We start from the raw sequence: 16,970 nt of genomic DNA, 5'->3' as shown, positions 1-16,970 counted from the left end.
ACACACGGTTCCATATAAGGTCCACTTCCATCTGGGTTTTATCCTTCATCTGTTCTAATGTGACACATTGTCTCACTGTAGGTTGGCACATATGATGCATGACAAACACTTCAATTGGAAGGGTTTTAGTGTGTTTTCAATGAAATGAGTTCCCACACACCTGGGGGTTTCCACCGCATGTTTGACACTTCCTCCCTGTGACTACAGGAGGAGTTATTGATGAGGCTTGTCACACTGACACCGACACACACTTCCTCCCTGTGACTACAGGTGGAGTTATTGATGAGGCTTGTCACACTGACACAGATACACACTTCCTCCCTGTGACTACAGGAGGAGTTATTGATGAGGCTTGTCACACCGACACACACTTCCTCCCTGTGACTACAGGTGGAGTTATTGATGAGGCTTGTCACACTGACACACACTTCCTCCCTGTGACTACAGGTGGAGTTATTGATGAGGCTTGTCATACAGACACACACTTCCTCCCTGTGACTGCAGGTGGAGTTATTGATGAGGCTTGTCACACCGACACACACTTCCTCCCTGTGACTACAGGTGGAGGAGTTATTGATGAGGCTTGTCACACCGACACACACTTCCTCCCTGTGACTACAGGTGGAGTTATTGATGAGGCTTGTCACACTGACACACACTTCCTCCCTGTGACTACAGGTGGAGTTATTGATGAGGCTTGTCATACAGACACACACTTCCTCCCTGTGACTGCAGGTGGAGTTATTGATGAGGCTTGTCACACCGACACACACTTCCTCCATGTGACTACAGGAGGAGTTATTGATGAGGCTTGTCACACCGACACACACTTCCTCCCTGTGACTGCAGGTGGAGTTATTGATGAGGCTTGTCACACTGACACAGACACACACTTCCTCCCTGTGACTACAGGAGGAGTTATTGATGAGGCTTGTCACACCGACACACACTTCCTCCCTGTGAATGCAGGGGGAGGAGTTATTGATGTTATAGATGAGGCTTGTCACACTGACACAGCTCACGTGTTCCAATTACATTACTTACACGTTTCATTTCCGTAGCTACTGGTCCCATTGAGGAAGCTCGGTTTAATGAATAAAGATATACACCTGGAATGAATTGTGTCCTGGCCAACACTCTTCTTCACTTATCTGGCTCGGGTCCTGGACTAGTCTCTCAGATACAGTGCCTTGCGAAAGTATTCGGCCCCCTTGAACTTTGCGACCTTCTGCCACATTTCAGGCTTCAAACATAAAGATATAAAACTGTATTTTTTTGTGAAGAATCAACAACAAGTGGGACACAATCATGAAGTGGAACGACATTTATTGGATATTTCAAACTTTTTAACAAACCAAAAACTGAAAAATTGGGTGTGCAAAATTATTCAGCCCCCTTAAGTTAATACTTTGTAGCGCCACCTTTTGCTGCGATTACAGCTGTAAGTCGCTTGGGGTATGTCTCTATCAGTTTTGCACATCGAGAGACTGAAATTTTTTCCCATTCCTCCTTGCAAAACAGCTCGAGCTCAGTGAGGTTGGATGGAGAGCATTTGTGAACAGCAATTTTCAGTTCTTTCCACAGATTCTCGATTGGATTCAGGTCTGGACTTTGACTTGGCCATTCTAACACCTGGATATGTTTATTTTTGAACCATTCCATTGTAGATTTTGCTTTATGTTTTGGATCATTGTCTTGTTGGAAGACAAATCACCGTCCCAGTCTCAGGTCTTTTGCAGACTCCATTAGGTTCTCTTCCAGAATGGTCCTGTATTTGGCTCCATCCATCTTCCCATCAATTTTAACCATCTTCCCTGTCCCTGCTGAAGAAAAGCAGGCCCAAACCATGATGCTGCCACCACCATCATGTTTGACAGTGGGGATGGTGTGTTCTGGGTGATGAGCTGTGTTGCTTTTACGCCAAACATAACATTTTGCATTGTTGCCAAAAAGTTCAATTTTGGTTTCATCTGACCAGAGCACCTTCTTCCACATGTTTGGTGTGTCTCCCAGGTGGCTTGTGGCAAACTTTAAACGACACTTTTTATGGATATCTTTAAGAAATGGCTTTCTTCTTGCCACTCTTCCATAAAGGCCAGATTTGTGCAATATACGACTGATTGTTGTCCTATGGACAGAGTCTCCCACCTCAGCTGTAGATCTCTGCAGTTCATCCAGAGTGATCATGGGCCTCTTGGCTGCATCTCTGATCAGTCTTCTCCTTGTATGAGCTGAAAGTTTAGAGGGACGGCCAGGTCTTGGTAGATTTGCAGTGGTCTGATACTCCTTCCATTTCAATATTATCGCTTGCACAGTGCTCCTTGGGATGTTTAGAGCTTGGGAAATCTTTTTGTATCCAAATCCGGCTTTAAACTTCTTCACAACAGTATCTCGGACCTGCCTGGTGTGTTCCTTGTTCTTCATGATGCTCTCTGCGCTTTTAACGGACCTCTGAGACTATCACAGTGCAGGTGCATTTATACTGAGACTTGATTACACACAGGTGGATTGTATTTATCATCATTAGTCATTTAGGTCAACATTGGATCATTCAGAGATCCTCACTGAACTTCTGGAGAGAGTTTGCTGCACTGAAAGTAAAGGGGCTGAATAATTTTGCACGCCCAATTTTTCAGTTTTTGATTTGTTAAAAAAGTTTGAAATATCCAATAAATGTCGTTCCACTTCATGATTGTGTCCCACTTGTTGTTGATTCTTCACAAAAAATACAGTTTTATATCTTTGTTTGAAGCCTGAAATGTGGCAGAAGGTCGCAAAGTTCAAGGGGGCCGAATACTTTCGCAAGGCACTGTAATTATTGAGAAAGCAGAGCTGTGCATTGATTTATTAATAAGTGTGCCTAGTAGTCGTGGTGCATCCTTCAACATGATCTGGTGAGAATAACACAGTTGGGAAGTGCTTTGTGGCTTAATGACACAGACACACACACACACGGTGTACAGTATCTTTAGCTACATAGCTAATCAAAAAATCAGTTTGCATCTATTGATTAACCTCATCTTGAATACCACCATATAGCGAGCTATATGCAGTAGCCTTGGTTTGTTCCAATACACTTCATATGACTGGCAGTGGTAGAATGGTCCAAGCAGCTGTTGTATGTAGCCTATGTTGTTCATGGTGTGCCAACTCCTCCCTATTGCTTGGGCAATGAAGATGGATTCCTATTTAATGCCAGAGTAGTGTTTCTGTTTCCAAAGAGAAGACGGATGTTGCAGACATGACTGGCCGTAACAGCATCCACTTGTGTCTACTTCAGTGCCTGGTTGCCACACAGTCTGTCTGCGCTGCTCTGCTTCAGTTTGAACTCTGGTTCTACAACTCGTACGTCTTAAACAGAACATAAACCGTACAGACATATATTTCACCCTGACGTGCTGAACTCAAGGCCACATATCTCTGTGATCAGGGTATCCTGTGTGTGTGTGTGTGTGTGTGTGTGTGTGTATATATATATATATATATATATATATATATATATATATATTTGCAATGGACCGATGCAGCGATGTCTTGACTGCCACTGACTGCACTCGCACATGATTTCAGAGAAGCTGATTGGTGAGAAGTGATTCAGAACACGGAGGGCGGGTATTCTCTCCGAGTATTCTATTCCTCTGTTTCAATGTTCTATGTTCTCTCGCTCTGTGGTTGAACTGGCGTTGGTGTCACCAGAAAAGGGGACTAATGCAAGGACATTTTTATTCAGCATCAGTGGCATAGCATGACTTGGTTTACCTTGAAGTAATTGCGAAGGGACTTCCTGGCTGGTCTGAGATATTCTATCGTAGGCTGTTTTTAGATTGCTAACGCACGCCACGGACAGATTTAAAGCACAAATGGGATTAAATAATACTAGTGCGTGGCTTGCTGTTCTGGACTGTCATCTCGCACTATCTGTCTGTTGCTCTGAGGGGCAAGGGGGAGGACTGTACTGTTTTCAGAATGAGTATTGAGCAAACTCTCTGGTTTCCTGTCAACTCTCATGAGAAAATAAATTGCCTCAGCAAACCTGCATGGGGCTGATTAAGTTAATTTATGATTGACCATGTAACCATGGTGAAAACCTGCCCCTGATCATCCAATAGGGTCACTGAACAAGACCTCTCAAACTAGGCATTTCACACATTAGCAGATACTTTAAAACATTGCAATGACGATGTAGTATGGCCATGAATGGCTTCATGATGCGCACATGTCCTTGATCGTCCAGTAAGGTCACTGAACAACATTCTATCCGTGTATACTTCGTAACATTGTAATTGCATGTAGCATTGGGGCCACCTGGGTCTCTTTTAACATATGTTTTATAATCACAAAGACTAACCTGGATAAATCAAGGTAAAAAAAAATGTTCCTCATCATTTGCTCTGAGAGCATTTACAGAGAAATACTCAACAATGAACACATCCAGAGAGAATCGTCAAACAGCAATGTTCCTCCCTCTGTGTGAACAGTTGGCACCTGTAAACGGCAGACAGCAGGTGAGCCTGTGTCGTGGCCAGCAGCACTAAATAGACCTTCAATCATCACCTGGAGTTTGTCAATAGATAAAAGCATGTATAAACCCCCACATCACAGCATTCACACAGAGACAGCTGGTGGTTCTGCACAGTAGCTTACTAAAACGGTATCTATGGCTGTAACAGACGGGATTTTTTTTTGTGATGGAAAAATGCAGTCAGATCTCCCTTAGGAAAGGGGTCCTCTGACCTCAATGGGACTTCAACTGTTAAATAAAAGACTGTCTGAGCAGAAGGTAAGGTTGTTCTGAGCCCAAGTTGCAGGTTTATCCGACCCAGGATGTACTGTTTTATATCTTTGATCTCATTGGAAGTCCACTTCAGTGAATAGGTCTGGCTAGGCCTATAGGAGCACGGCTTTCTGTCTCAGTGAGTGCACCACTAGACAGCCACTCCTGTCCCCCCATCTCTCTCTCCACATGAGTGCACCAGTGAGAAGTGTGTCAGCCAAAGCTAAGCCCCAGGGCCAGCCAGGGTTGAAGTGGTGCTCTGCTCTCTCTCTCTCTGCCCAGGCCATTTGCCATCCACCCAGGCTGGGTCACACACATACACAACCTTATTGGCCCAACGCTCTTTTAACCCTGGCCCAACGCTCTTTTAACCCTGGCCCAACGCTCTTTTAACCCTGGCCCAACGCTCTTAACCCTGGCCCAACGCTCTTAACCCTGGCCCAACGCTCTTAACCCTGGCCCAACGCTCTTAACCCTGGCCCAACGCTCTTAACCCTGGCCCAACGCGCTCTTAACCCTGGCCCAACGCGCTCTTAACCCTGGCCCAACGCGCTCTTAACCCTGGCCCAACGCTCTTAACCCTGGCCCAACGCTCTTTTAACCCTGGCCCAACGCTCTTTTAACCCTGGCCCAACGCGCTCTTAACCCTGGCCCAACGCGCTCTTAACCCTGGCCCAACGCTCTTAACCCTGGCCCAACGCTCTTTTAACCCTGGCCCAACGCGCTCTTAACCCTGGCCCAACGCGCTCTAACCCTGGCCCAACGCTCTTAACCCTGGCCCAACGCGCTCTTAACCCTGGCCCAACGCTCTTAACCCAACGCTCTTAACCCTGGCCCAACGCGCTCTTAACCCTGGCCCAACGCGCTCTTAACCCTGGCCCAACGCGCTCTTAACCCTGGCCCAACGCTCTTAACCCAACGCTCTTAACCCTGGCCCAACGCTCTTAACCCAACGCTCTTAACCCTGGCCCAACGCGCTCTTAACCCTGGCCCAACGCTCTTAACCCTGGCCCAACGCTCTGAACCCTGGCCCAACGCTCTGAACCCAACGCTCTTAACCCTGGCCCAACGCTCTGAACCCAACGCTCTGAACCCAACGCTCTTTTAACCCTGGCCCAACGCTCTGAACCCTGGCCCAACGCTCTGAACCCAACGCTCTTTTAACCCTGGCCCAACGCTCTTAACCCTGGCCCAACGCTCTTAACCCTGGCCCAACGCTCTTAACCCTGGCCCAACGCTCTGAACCCTGGCCCAATGCTCTGAACCCAACGCTCTTAACCCAACGCTCTTAACCCAACGCTCTTAACCCTGGCCCAACGCTCTTAACCCTGGCCCAACGCTCTTAACCCTGGCCCAACGCTCTTAACCCTGGCCCAACGCTCTGAACCCTGGCCCAACGCTCTTAACCCTGGCCCAACGCTCTGAACCCTGGCCCAACGCTCTGAACCCAACGCTCTGAACCCAACGCTCTGAACCCAACGCTCTGAACCCAACGCTCTGAACCTTGGCCCACCTGCCGCAGGTCAAAGGACCAGATGGTCAAACGATGTCGGAAGAATCAAGCGAAAGTACCAGAACACTTTCCTTGTACATTGCACAAAACTTGGCACATTGATTGTGAAAGCCTAATGGGCTATTCATTTATTAAACTGAACCTCAGTTTTAATATATTTATTAATAGAGTTTAGAGGAGCCTATAATATATTTATTTTTGGTGTTAAATCAACAGACACTAATAAAGGGGTCCCTATAAACAGATGTAAATAAATTACCTTAGGTTGACTAATGTTGTAATGTTATGAAGCCTAGGGCATATGTGTGTAATAATCTGTTGTAAATAATGAGAAAGCAGCATACCACCCTGCATACCACTGCTGGCTTGCTTCTGAAGCTAAGCAGGGTTGGTCCTGGTCCGTCCCTGGATGGGAGACCAGATGCTGCTGGAAGTGGTGTTCCTCTGGTCTAAAAAATATCCCAATGCCCCAGGGCAGTGATTGTGGGGACACTGCCCTGTGTAGGGTGTGCCGTATTTCGGATGGGACGTTAAATGGGTGTCCTGACTCTCTGCGGTCATTAAAGATCCCATGGCATTTATCGTAAGAGTAGGGGTGTTGACCCCGGTGTCCTGGCTAAATTCCCAATCTGGCCATCAAACCATCATGGTCACCTAATAATCCCCAGTTTACAATTGGCTCATTCATCTCCCTCTCCCCTGTAACTATTCCACAGGTCGTTGCTGCAAATGAGAATGTGTTCTCAGTCAATTTACCTGGTAAAATAACGGATAAATCCTCTATATATCCTCTACACAGAGTTAAGAGTGTTCTGCGGACTGTTTCCCGCGTAATGTGTCCCATTTCTCCTCGCACCAATCATTATACTCCAGACACCACCTCCAACCTGGCCTGCCTGTCAGTTAGTCACCAGACTCCGCCCCTCTATGCCTGCCTAGCACAAACAGCGGTCGGGAGAGTAAATACAGAGAGCCCCAAGATGGCGGAGTCACTGAGCTTCATTCACTTTGGTGCAGCGACCAAAAGCCCGCTCGCCAAATCTAAAGAACCGAAACTAGCGTCGGACACCCGGCCGCAGTCTTCCCGGGACATTCACCCGCCGCCGTCCAAGCGAGTCCGAAACGACGAGAAGAGCCTTAAACCTAAGAAACTAAATGTGGAAGGAGGTGCAGGGGGAGGTGGCGGCGCAGTGGAGAAGCAGCACCAGAAGCAGAGTTCAGGCAACCCGACAACATGGAGCTTCAGCCCCGTCAAGGCGAGCAGCAACCCCTCGGCGCCCCTCCAGCCTCCCATTCACACAGTGTTCAAGCAGAGCGCTTTCCTCGCCTCCCATACCAAACCACCATCCAAAAAGCCCAAGGAAAAACGAGAGAAAGAGAAGGATTTCAAGGAAAAGAAGAAACATAAACCAATCCCTGGTACTCCTGGAAATATTAGCAGCAGTCTGAGTAACGTCACTACTGTAATGAAGAAGGAGAACGGGGAGATGAAGTTGTTGCAAAAAGGTATTTTATATGAATGCGCAATTTTACGCACTAATTGGCTGGCTGGATATAACGTTACATGAATAGAACGTGTTATTGTCCATAGAAAGACAACGTCAGTGTCCATTAACCACTTAGCTTTTCAGTGCTAGTGGCTGTCGCTCTTCAGGACTATGAAGCATGTGGGGCGGACAGTGTGCGCTGTGCAGTATGACAATGTGTCCAGTCCAGAACTGCGTCTGTTATCGCGTCTTATTCCAAATAGTTGTGGTGTTATTTTGGAAAGGACCGTTTACATTTCTAATTCTAGCCACGATTGTACACAAAAGGACATTTTTTTACGGTGAAATAAAAAAATAAAAATTATCCGAGTTCCGCTGTTCTTCTCGCTTGGTTGGCTAATGGCTGCGGATTTACCCGCTCTTGAACCTGCAGAGAGAATGCACGTTCGAACGTTACAAAGTATCGAGCGTTCTTCTGCAAACTGCTACATAGCGTTCCGACGTCAGGCCACGGGTGGAAACATTATCGCACATTTTACAAACACATGTTTTTAGTTCAATTCAAACGGGAAATACAATTGATCAACCAGAGCGGAACAAATTGACGTGGTTGTATAAACAAACAACTGTAAGATCAGCATTACGCTCTGGGAGAACGTTAGAGACGTGTTGGCGAAACATTGACCGATCGTTAGGCCTACACATAAGTGGGGTTTTCATTGTAACGGGTGGTTTTAAGGCAGTGTTCAAATGACGGTTTAATAAACAATCGGCAGCCATCCACTGTTGTTTTTGTATCACCACCACGCCCCCCAAATAACACCAGAGCAGCGAGGGAGGCTGTGGAGTCAGGGAACAGCCATCTCTACCTCTGAATATTATTACATGCGTGCTGCCACTATCAACCACATGAATAGATCTGTCTCAAACTGTCATTCTAACACACAGGATGTTAATTCATACCGTTTAGTTTGGATCCAGTCTTTTAGGACTAATTCATTTCTTACATTTGACCAATGTGGGAGAAATGAAGACTGGGTATTATAAAACGCCCCCTCCCCCCTCCCCAGGGCATTAGAGGGACCTTGTGACAGATACTTAAAACGGGATCAAATACATATTTCAGCCTTCTAGTTCGATGTATAACAGGATGATTACAAGTTGGCCTAAAAAAATATACATTCAAGTTTATATTCTATGTTAATTTAAAGTTCAAAATAACATTTATAATGATGTATTTCAAGGTAATTTAAATTTTAAAATAACATTCTATTCCAAGTTCACCTGGAGTTCATTCTCAGTAATTAAATAGCAGGCCTTCTGCATTGCTGTTGGATTCCAAGTTCAGGCTGGTGTTTGGCTCCATTGAGATAAGCAGGTGTGAGCTGGTAGGACAGAAGGCTGTTGAGAGGGAGAGATGTGAAAGCTGGAGGACTTGAACTCAAGTCAAGCAAAGAGAGAGAGAGAGAGACGGGCTATTCCAGGGTAAGAGTGTTGCTTAGACACATTTTAAAGTGAAAAATCTGGATGTCAAATTTAAACAAATAATTCACCTCTATGCACAAGGACTACATTTAACAATGTCCATGGAACATTTCACAAGAACACATTTACTTGAACAACAGGGCAGATGCAGTGTTGGATAACAGAATGACGGTTTGCTGTTGGTGCCATCATTCTGTTACCAAACAGTACATCTGCATTGCTTGCTGTTTGGCGTTTCAGACTGGGGTTCTGTATTGCACTTTGTAACATCGGCTGATATAAAAAGGGCTTCATGAATACATTTTTGCTTTTATCTGACCTGTTCTCTCACACACATCCAACACGTCTTTGGCAGGTAAGAGCACCAACACTTATAGTAATTCCTATGACCCTGGTGGAATGTCCCGAATGTTGATTGTCTATTTATTGAATTTCTGAATGTTATATAATATCATTGGTTTTAGGTGCTGTTTTAGGCTGGTAAAATCCCCAGTAGGGAGTAATATTTTTAGGTGCTGTTTTAGGCTGGTAAAATCCCCAGTAGGGAGTAATATTTTAGGTGCTGTTTTAGGCTGGTAAAATCCCCAGTAGGGAGTAATATTTTAGGTGCTGTTTTAGGTTGGTAAAATCCCCAGTAGGGAGTAATATTTTAGGTGCTGTTTTAGGCTGGTAAAATCCCCAGTAGGGAGTAATATTTTAGGTGCTGTTTTAGGCTGATAAAATCCCCAGTAGGGAGTAATATTTTAGGTGCTGTTTTAGGCTGATAAAATCCCCAGTAGGGAGTAATATTTTAGGTGCTGTTTTAGGCTGATAAAATCCCCAGTAGGGAGTAATATTTTAGGTGCTGTTTTAGGCTGATAAAATCCCCAGTAGGGAGTAATATTTTAGGTGCTGTTTTAGGCTGGTAAAATCCCCAGTAGGGAGTAATATTTTAGGTGCTGTTTTAGGCTGATAAAATCCCCAGTAGGGAGTAATATTTTAGGTGCTGTTTTAGGCTGATAAAATCCCCAGTAGGGAGTAATATTTTAGGTGCTGTTTTAGGCTGATAAAATCCCCAGTAGGGAGTAATATTTTAGGTGCTGTTTTAGGCTGATAAAATCCCCAGTAGGGAGTAATATTTTAGGTGCTGTTTTAGGCTGATAAAATCCCCAGTAGAGAGTAATATTTTAGGTGCTGTTTTAGGCTGATAAAATCCCCAGTAGGGAGTAATATTTTAGGTGCTGTTTTAGGCTGATAAAATCCCCAGTAGGGAGTAATATTTTAGGTGCTGTTTTAGGCTGGTAAAATCCCCAGTAGGGAGTAATATTTTAGGTGCTGTTTTAGGCTGGTAAAATCCCCAGTAGGGAGTAATGAGTCACTTATTATTTTATATGAATGAGTAACAAGTTATTGAACAATCGGAAGCCTCATGCTGTGCAATACTGTTACTTCTCCCTTTTGGCTGCAAAACATTTAGGCCCAACGTTTGAATTTGTAGCTTGCACACATTCCAGTGGCGTGACACAGTGTCAGATTTAAGGGTTTGTACTGGAAGACCTTAGTAAACATGCCTTGTGTTTACATGTCTTCTACCGCCTGTTGACTCCCCCCTCCCCTTGTATTATTTGTATTTCTTTTACTGACATTGTGGAACTGTGGACTGGATATATATATATATATTTCACACCAGGGTCACATTCTTTTTCTCTGCGTTGTTGGGAAAGTGCTCATAAATAAGCATTTCACTGTGAGGTCTACTACACCTGTTGTATTCAGCATTTCACTGTAAGGTCTACTACACCTGTTGTATTCAGCAGTTCACTGTAAGGTCTACTACACCTGTTGTATTCAGCAGTTCACTGTAAGGTCTACTACACCTGTTGTATTCAGCATTTCACTGTAAGGTCTACTACACCTGTTGTATTCAGCATTTCACTGTAAGATCTACTACACCTGTTGTATTCAGCATTTCACTGTAAGGTCTACTACACCTGTTGTATTCAGCATTTCACTGTAAGGTCTACTACACCTGTTGTATTCAGCATTTCACTGTAAGATCTACTACACCTGTTGTATTCAGCATTTCACTGTAAGATCTACTACACCTGTTGTATTCAGCATTTCACTGTAAGATCTACTACACCTGTTGTATTCAGCATTTCACTGTAAGATCTACTACACCTGTTGTATTCAGCATTTCACTGTAAGGTCTACTCCTGTTGTATTCAGCATTTCACTGTAAAGTCTACTACACCTGTTGTATTCAGCATTTCACTGTAAGGTCTACTACACCTGTTGTATTCAGCATTTCGCTGTGAGGTCTACTACACCTGTTGTATTCAGCATTTCGCTGTGAGGTCTACTACACCTGTTGTATTCAGCATTTCACTGTGAGGTCTACTACACCTGTTGTATTCAGCATTTCACTGTGAGGTCTACTACACCTGTTGTATTCAGCATTTCACTGTAAGGTCTACTACACCTGTTGTATTCAGCATTTCACTGTAAGATCTACTACACCTGTTGTATTCAGCATTTCACTGTAAGATCTACTACACCTGTTGTATTCAGCATTTCACTGTAAGGTCTACTACACCTGTTGTATTCAGCATTTCACTGTAAGATCTACTACACCTGTTGTATTCAGCATTTCACTGTAAGATCTACTACACCTGTTGTATTCAGCATTTCACTGTAAGGTCTACTCCTGTTGTATTCAGCATTTCACTGTAAAGTCTACTACACCTGTTGTATTCAGCATTTCACTGTAAGGTCTACTACACCTGTTGTATTCAGCATTTCGCTGTGAGGTCTACTACACCTGTTGTATTCAGCATTTCACTGTGAGGTCTACTACACCTGTTGTATTCAGCATTTCACTGTGAGGTCTACTACACCTGTTGTATTCAGCATTTCACTGTGAGGTCTACTACACCTGTTGTATTCAGCATTTCACTGTGAGGTCTACTACACCTGTTGTATTCAGCATTTCGCTGTGAGGTCTACTACACCTGTTGTATTCAGCAGTTCACTGTAAGGTCTACTACACCTGTTGTATTCAGCATTTCGCTGTGAGGTCTACTACACCTGTTGTATTCAGCATTTCGCTGTGAGGTCTACTACACCTGTTGTATTCAGCATTTCACTGTAAGATCTACTACACCTGTTGTATTCAGCATTTCACTGTAAGGTCTACTACACCTGTTGTATTCAGCATTTCGCTGTGAGGTCTACTACACCTGTTGTATTCAGCATTTCGCTGTGAGGTCTACTACACCTGTTGTATTCAGCATTTCACTGTAAGTTCTACTACACCTGTTGTATTCAGCATTTCGCTGTAAGGTCTACTACACCTGTTGTATTCAGCATTTCGCTGTGAGGTCTACTACACCTGTTGTATTCAGCAGTTCACTGTAAGGTCTACACCTGTTGTATTCAGCAGTTCACTGTAAGGTCTACACCTGTTGTATTCAGCAGTTCACTGTGAGGTCTACACCTGTTGTATTCAGCATTTCGCTGTGAGGTCTACTACACCTGTTGTATTCAGCATTTCGCTGTGAGGTCTACTACACCTGTTGTATTCAGCATTTCGCTGTGAGGTCTACTACACCTGTTGTATTCAGCATTTCGCTGTGAGGTCTACTACACCTGTTGTATTCAGCATTTCGCTGTGAGGTCTACTACACCTGTTGTATTCAGCATTTCGCTGTGAGGTCTACTACACCTGCTGTATTCAGCATTTCGCTGTGAGGTCTACTACACCTGTTGTATTCAGCATTTCGCTGTGAGGTCTACTACACCTGTTGTATTCAGCATTTCGCTGTGAGGTCTACTACACCTGTTGTATTCAGCATTTCGCTGTGAGGTCTACTACACCTGTTGTATTCAGCATTTCGCTGTGAGGTCTACTACACCTGTTGTATTCAGCATTTCGCTGTAAGGTCTACTACACCTGTTGTATTCAGCATTTTGCTGTGAGGTCTACTACACCTGTTGTATTCAGCATTTCGCTGTGAGGTCTACCACACCTGTTGTATTCAGCATTTTGCTGTGAGGTCTACCACACCTGTTGTATTCAGCTCATGCAACGAATAACATTTGATTTGACTCGGCAGAAGCGTATGTGAGGAGTCCATGTGTACATAGTCCTGTAGAGCTGTTTGGTGAACTATTGAAGTATTTATCAGTCTTATGGCTCGGGGGAAGAAGCTGTTCAGGGTCCTGTTGGTTCCAGACTTGCTGCTGTCTTGGGGAAGCATGTATAGTTCCCTCGTAGTAACTTGTCTCTACAGTTCCTCTGAGTGTTCCACTTCCCTCGTGGTAACTTGTCTCTTCAGTTCCTCTGAGTGTTCCACTTCCCTCGCGGTAACTTGTCTCTTCAGTTCCTCTGAGTGTTCCACTTCCCTCGCGGTAACTTGTCTCTTCAGTTCCTCTGAGTGTTCCACTTCCCTCGCGGTAACTTGTCTCTTCAGTTCCTCTGAGTGTTCCACTTCCCTCATGGTAACTTGTCTCTTCAGTTCCTCTGAGTGTTCCACTTCCCTCGTGGTAACTTGTCTCTTCAGTTCCTCTGAGTGTTCCCCTGTAGATGTGATGAGGACAGGTACGGTGTCATTACTGACTTACTGTGAAGGCTTACTACTGTTTCTGCCTTTTTGTCTTTATAATTGGATTTTACCTTTATGTTTCGGGGCCCTTTTCTCCACTGAGCTTCTCACCTACGACGTGTTCATAAATGGCCTAGATTATCATCATTTTCATATAATACTATTTTGATCATGTTCATTGCAGTTTGACATTTTTACTGCAGTTCCTGTAAATTGGCATTAATACTCTTCGACCTGCCGTTTGTGAAACTGTCCCATAATGCCGAGCTGTATAATCATTCTAGCTACCGATCAAGTAGTCATCAGAGTGATGCCACTAATTACGTTGTCCTGTGTGTTTTTAACAGCTGAAAATCTTAAGAGATCGCATTTCAGCGACGTCCTTAAATTGCTTTCCTCAGATGTCAGCGATGGCCTGTCTTGTGAAAAAGTCTGTCTTTGTGAGAACCTGTCGTCCTTCAGACTGGAAAGCAGTTGGGAATCAGTCAATTACAGAGTCCGTCTGCGTCCCAAATGACACCCTATACCCTGCATTACTCTTGACCAGGGCCATTAGGGAATATGGTTCCATATGTAGGGAATAGGGTGCCATTTCTGCATTACTCTTGACCAGGGCCATTAGGGAATAGGGTTCCATATGTAGGGAATAGGGTGCCATTTCTGCATTACTCTAGACCAGGGCCATTGGGGAATAGGGTGTCATTTCTGCATTACTCTTGACCAGGGCCATTAGGGAATAGGGTGCCATATCTAGGGAATAGGGTGCCATTTCTGCATTACTCTTGACCAGGGCCATTTGGGAATAGGGTTCCATATGTAGGGAATAGGGTGCCATTTCTGCATTATTCTAGACCGGGGCCATTAGGGAATAGGGTTCCATATGTAGGGAATAGGGTGCCATTTCTGCATTATTCTAGACCGGGGCCATTAGGGAATAGGGTTCCATATGTAGGGAATAGGGTGCCATTTCTGCATTACTCTAGACCGGGGCCATTTGGCACCCTATTCCCATTCTCATTTAGGATGCAGGCTGAATTACTGTGGAGAGTGAGTCTTTCTACTGTACCATAACCTGCCCCTCTCCTGAAATGACCCTCAAGGCCTCACCCTAACTTCTCTCTGTCTTCCCCTCTCTTTCAGACCACACCAGTAAGGACAAGACGAAGAAGAAGAAGAAACACAAAGTGATGAATGAGATCAAGAGGGAGAACGGAGAGGTGAAGCTCCTTCAGAAAGGTATGTTGATAATGATGTGACATGGTTGTTTCAAATGGCCCCTGTTTAGTGTACCACTGTTGACCAGAGCTCAGTATAGAGAGTAGCTACATTCAGGGTTTCCTTCTTACTGTTGTACAGGCAGGGTGCCTCCCCTAGAGCATCAGAACTGGAAACTGGTTAGGGACAGGAGTTTTACTTTACCTCATCACCTGACCAGGATAAACTCCAGACCCGAGTTAGCCGTATACCTTGGACCCAGAGTATTTCCTTGGCTGGGCTAGGCTATAACCAGGGCCCAGAGTATGTCCTTGGCAGGGCTATAACCAGGGCCCAGAGTATGTCCTTGACAGGGCTATAACCAGGGCCCAGAGTATGTCCTTGACAGGGCTATAACCAGGGCCCAGAGTATGGCCTAAGCAGGGCTATAACCAGGGCCCAGAGTATGTCCTTGGCAGGGCTATAACCAGGGCCCAGAGTATGTCCTTGGCAGGGCTATAACCAGGGCCCAGAGTATGTCCTTGGCAGGGCTATAACCAGGGCCCAGAGTATGTCCTTGGCTGGGCTAGGCTATAACCAGGGCCCAGAGTATGTCCTTGGCTGGGCTATAACCAGGGCCCAGAGTGGCAGGGCTGTAACCAGGGCCCAGAGTGGCAGGGCAGGGCTGTAACCAGGGCCCAGAGTGGCAGGGCAGAGCTGTAACCAGGGCCCAGAGTGGCAGGGCAGGGCTGTAACCAGGGCCCAGAGTGGCAGGGCTGGGCTGTAACCAGGGCCCAGAGTGGCAGGGCTAGAACCAGGGTCCAAAATACTCAGCCTGTGACTAAAGCCTTTAACTGGAACAGCTGCTGAAGCGATGGTTCTGGCTCAGGCAGAGAGTTGGCTGATCCCTAATGGCACGCTATTCCCTTTATAGTGCTTCTGACCAGGGTAGTGCACTATATAGGGAATAGGGTGCTATTTGGGAGGGAGGGGTCCTGAGAGTAGGCTGTGTTCACTGGATGGTTCAGTCACACAAACAGACTCCTGTTCTCTAATTCAGAGTTTAGCTGAGACAGATGGCTGTCTTATGATTCCCCTTCTATCTCTCTCTCTCTCTCTCCATCTCTCTGTCTCCCTCTCTCTCTCTCTCTCTCCATCTCTCTGTCTCTCTCTCTCTCTCGGTCTCTCTCTCTCTCTTATTCATAGTTGTGTAATAGCAATAATGATGTAATAATTGTGCTATATTATCAGTGGTAGCTGCATCTGTCTTTTAACTAGCAGCGTGCCCTCTCCTCAACCTGCTTTTAAATAGGCTGTAATGACTGGTGTGGTGGGAATGAACTGCCAAGACCCTGCTGCCATTTTCCTGACCTTACACAATGCCCATGACATGATCCAGCGAGTCGGGCAGGGTGCCGGGCAGGGTGTCGGGCAGGGTGCCGGGCAGCCAGAGTTTTATTTATTTAGACTGTTAGAGTGGCTTCCCATGTCTGTAAAACGATCACTCAATGTCCAGACAGCTAGTCAGTCAGGCAGCCAGTCAGTGGTGGAGTCAGAGGGAAGCCTCCCAGCCAGTCAGTCGGTGGTGGAGTCAGAGGGAAGCCTCCCAGCCAGCCAGTCAGTGGTGGAGTCAGAGGGAAGCCTCCCAGCCAGCCAGTCAGTGGTGGAGTCAGAGGGAAGCCTCCCAGCCAGTCAGTCGGTGTTGGAGTCAGAGGGAAGCCTCCCAGCCAGCCAGTCAGCGGGTGTTGGAGTCAGAGGGAAGCCTCCCAGCCACTCAGTCAGTGGTGGAGTCAGAGGGAAGCCTCCCAGCCAGCCAGTCAGTGGTGGAGTCAGAGGGAAGCCTCCCAGCCAGTCAGTCGGTGGTGGAGTCAGAGGGAAGCCTCCCAGCCAGTCAGTCGGTGGTGGAGTCAGAGGGAAGCCTCCCAGCCACTCAG

The 16,970-nt window shown here is 45.7% G+C and overlaps 1 protein-coding gene across 1 annotated transcript; it reads left to right on the top strand.

Annotated features, from left to right (window-relative positions):
• The first annotated feature begins 7,212 nt into the window (after positions 1–7,212).
• LOC112239739 (lysine-specific demethylase RSBN1L-like) lies at positions 7,213–15,285 on the top strand. The gene is made up of 2 exons (XM_042315745.1): positions 7,213–7,793; positions 14,983–15,285. Exons 1-2 carry the CDS (start codon positions 7,268–7,270, stop codon positions 15,096–15,098), a joined length of 642 nt encoding a protein of 213 aa, XP_042171679.1. The 5' UTR covers positions 7,213–7,267; the 3' UTR covers positions 15,099–15,285.
• The last annotated feature ends 1,685 nt before the right edge of the window (positions 15,286–16,970 follow it).

This window comes from Oncorhynchus tshawytscha, unplaced genomic scaffold, assembly GCF_018296145.1.
Source record: "Oncorhynchus tshawytscha isolate Ot180627B unplaced genomic scaffold, Otsh_v2.0 Un_contig_298_pilon_pilon, whole genome shotgun sequence".
Classification (NCBI taxonomy): Eukaryota; Metazoa; Chordata; class Actinopteri; order Salmoniformes; family Salmonidae; genus Oncorhynchus; species Oncorhynchus tshawytscha.
Note: the sequence above shows the minus strand (reverse complement) of the source record. Positions and strands in the feature narration are given on the sequence as shown.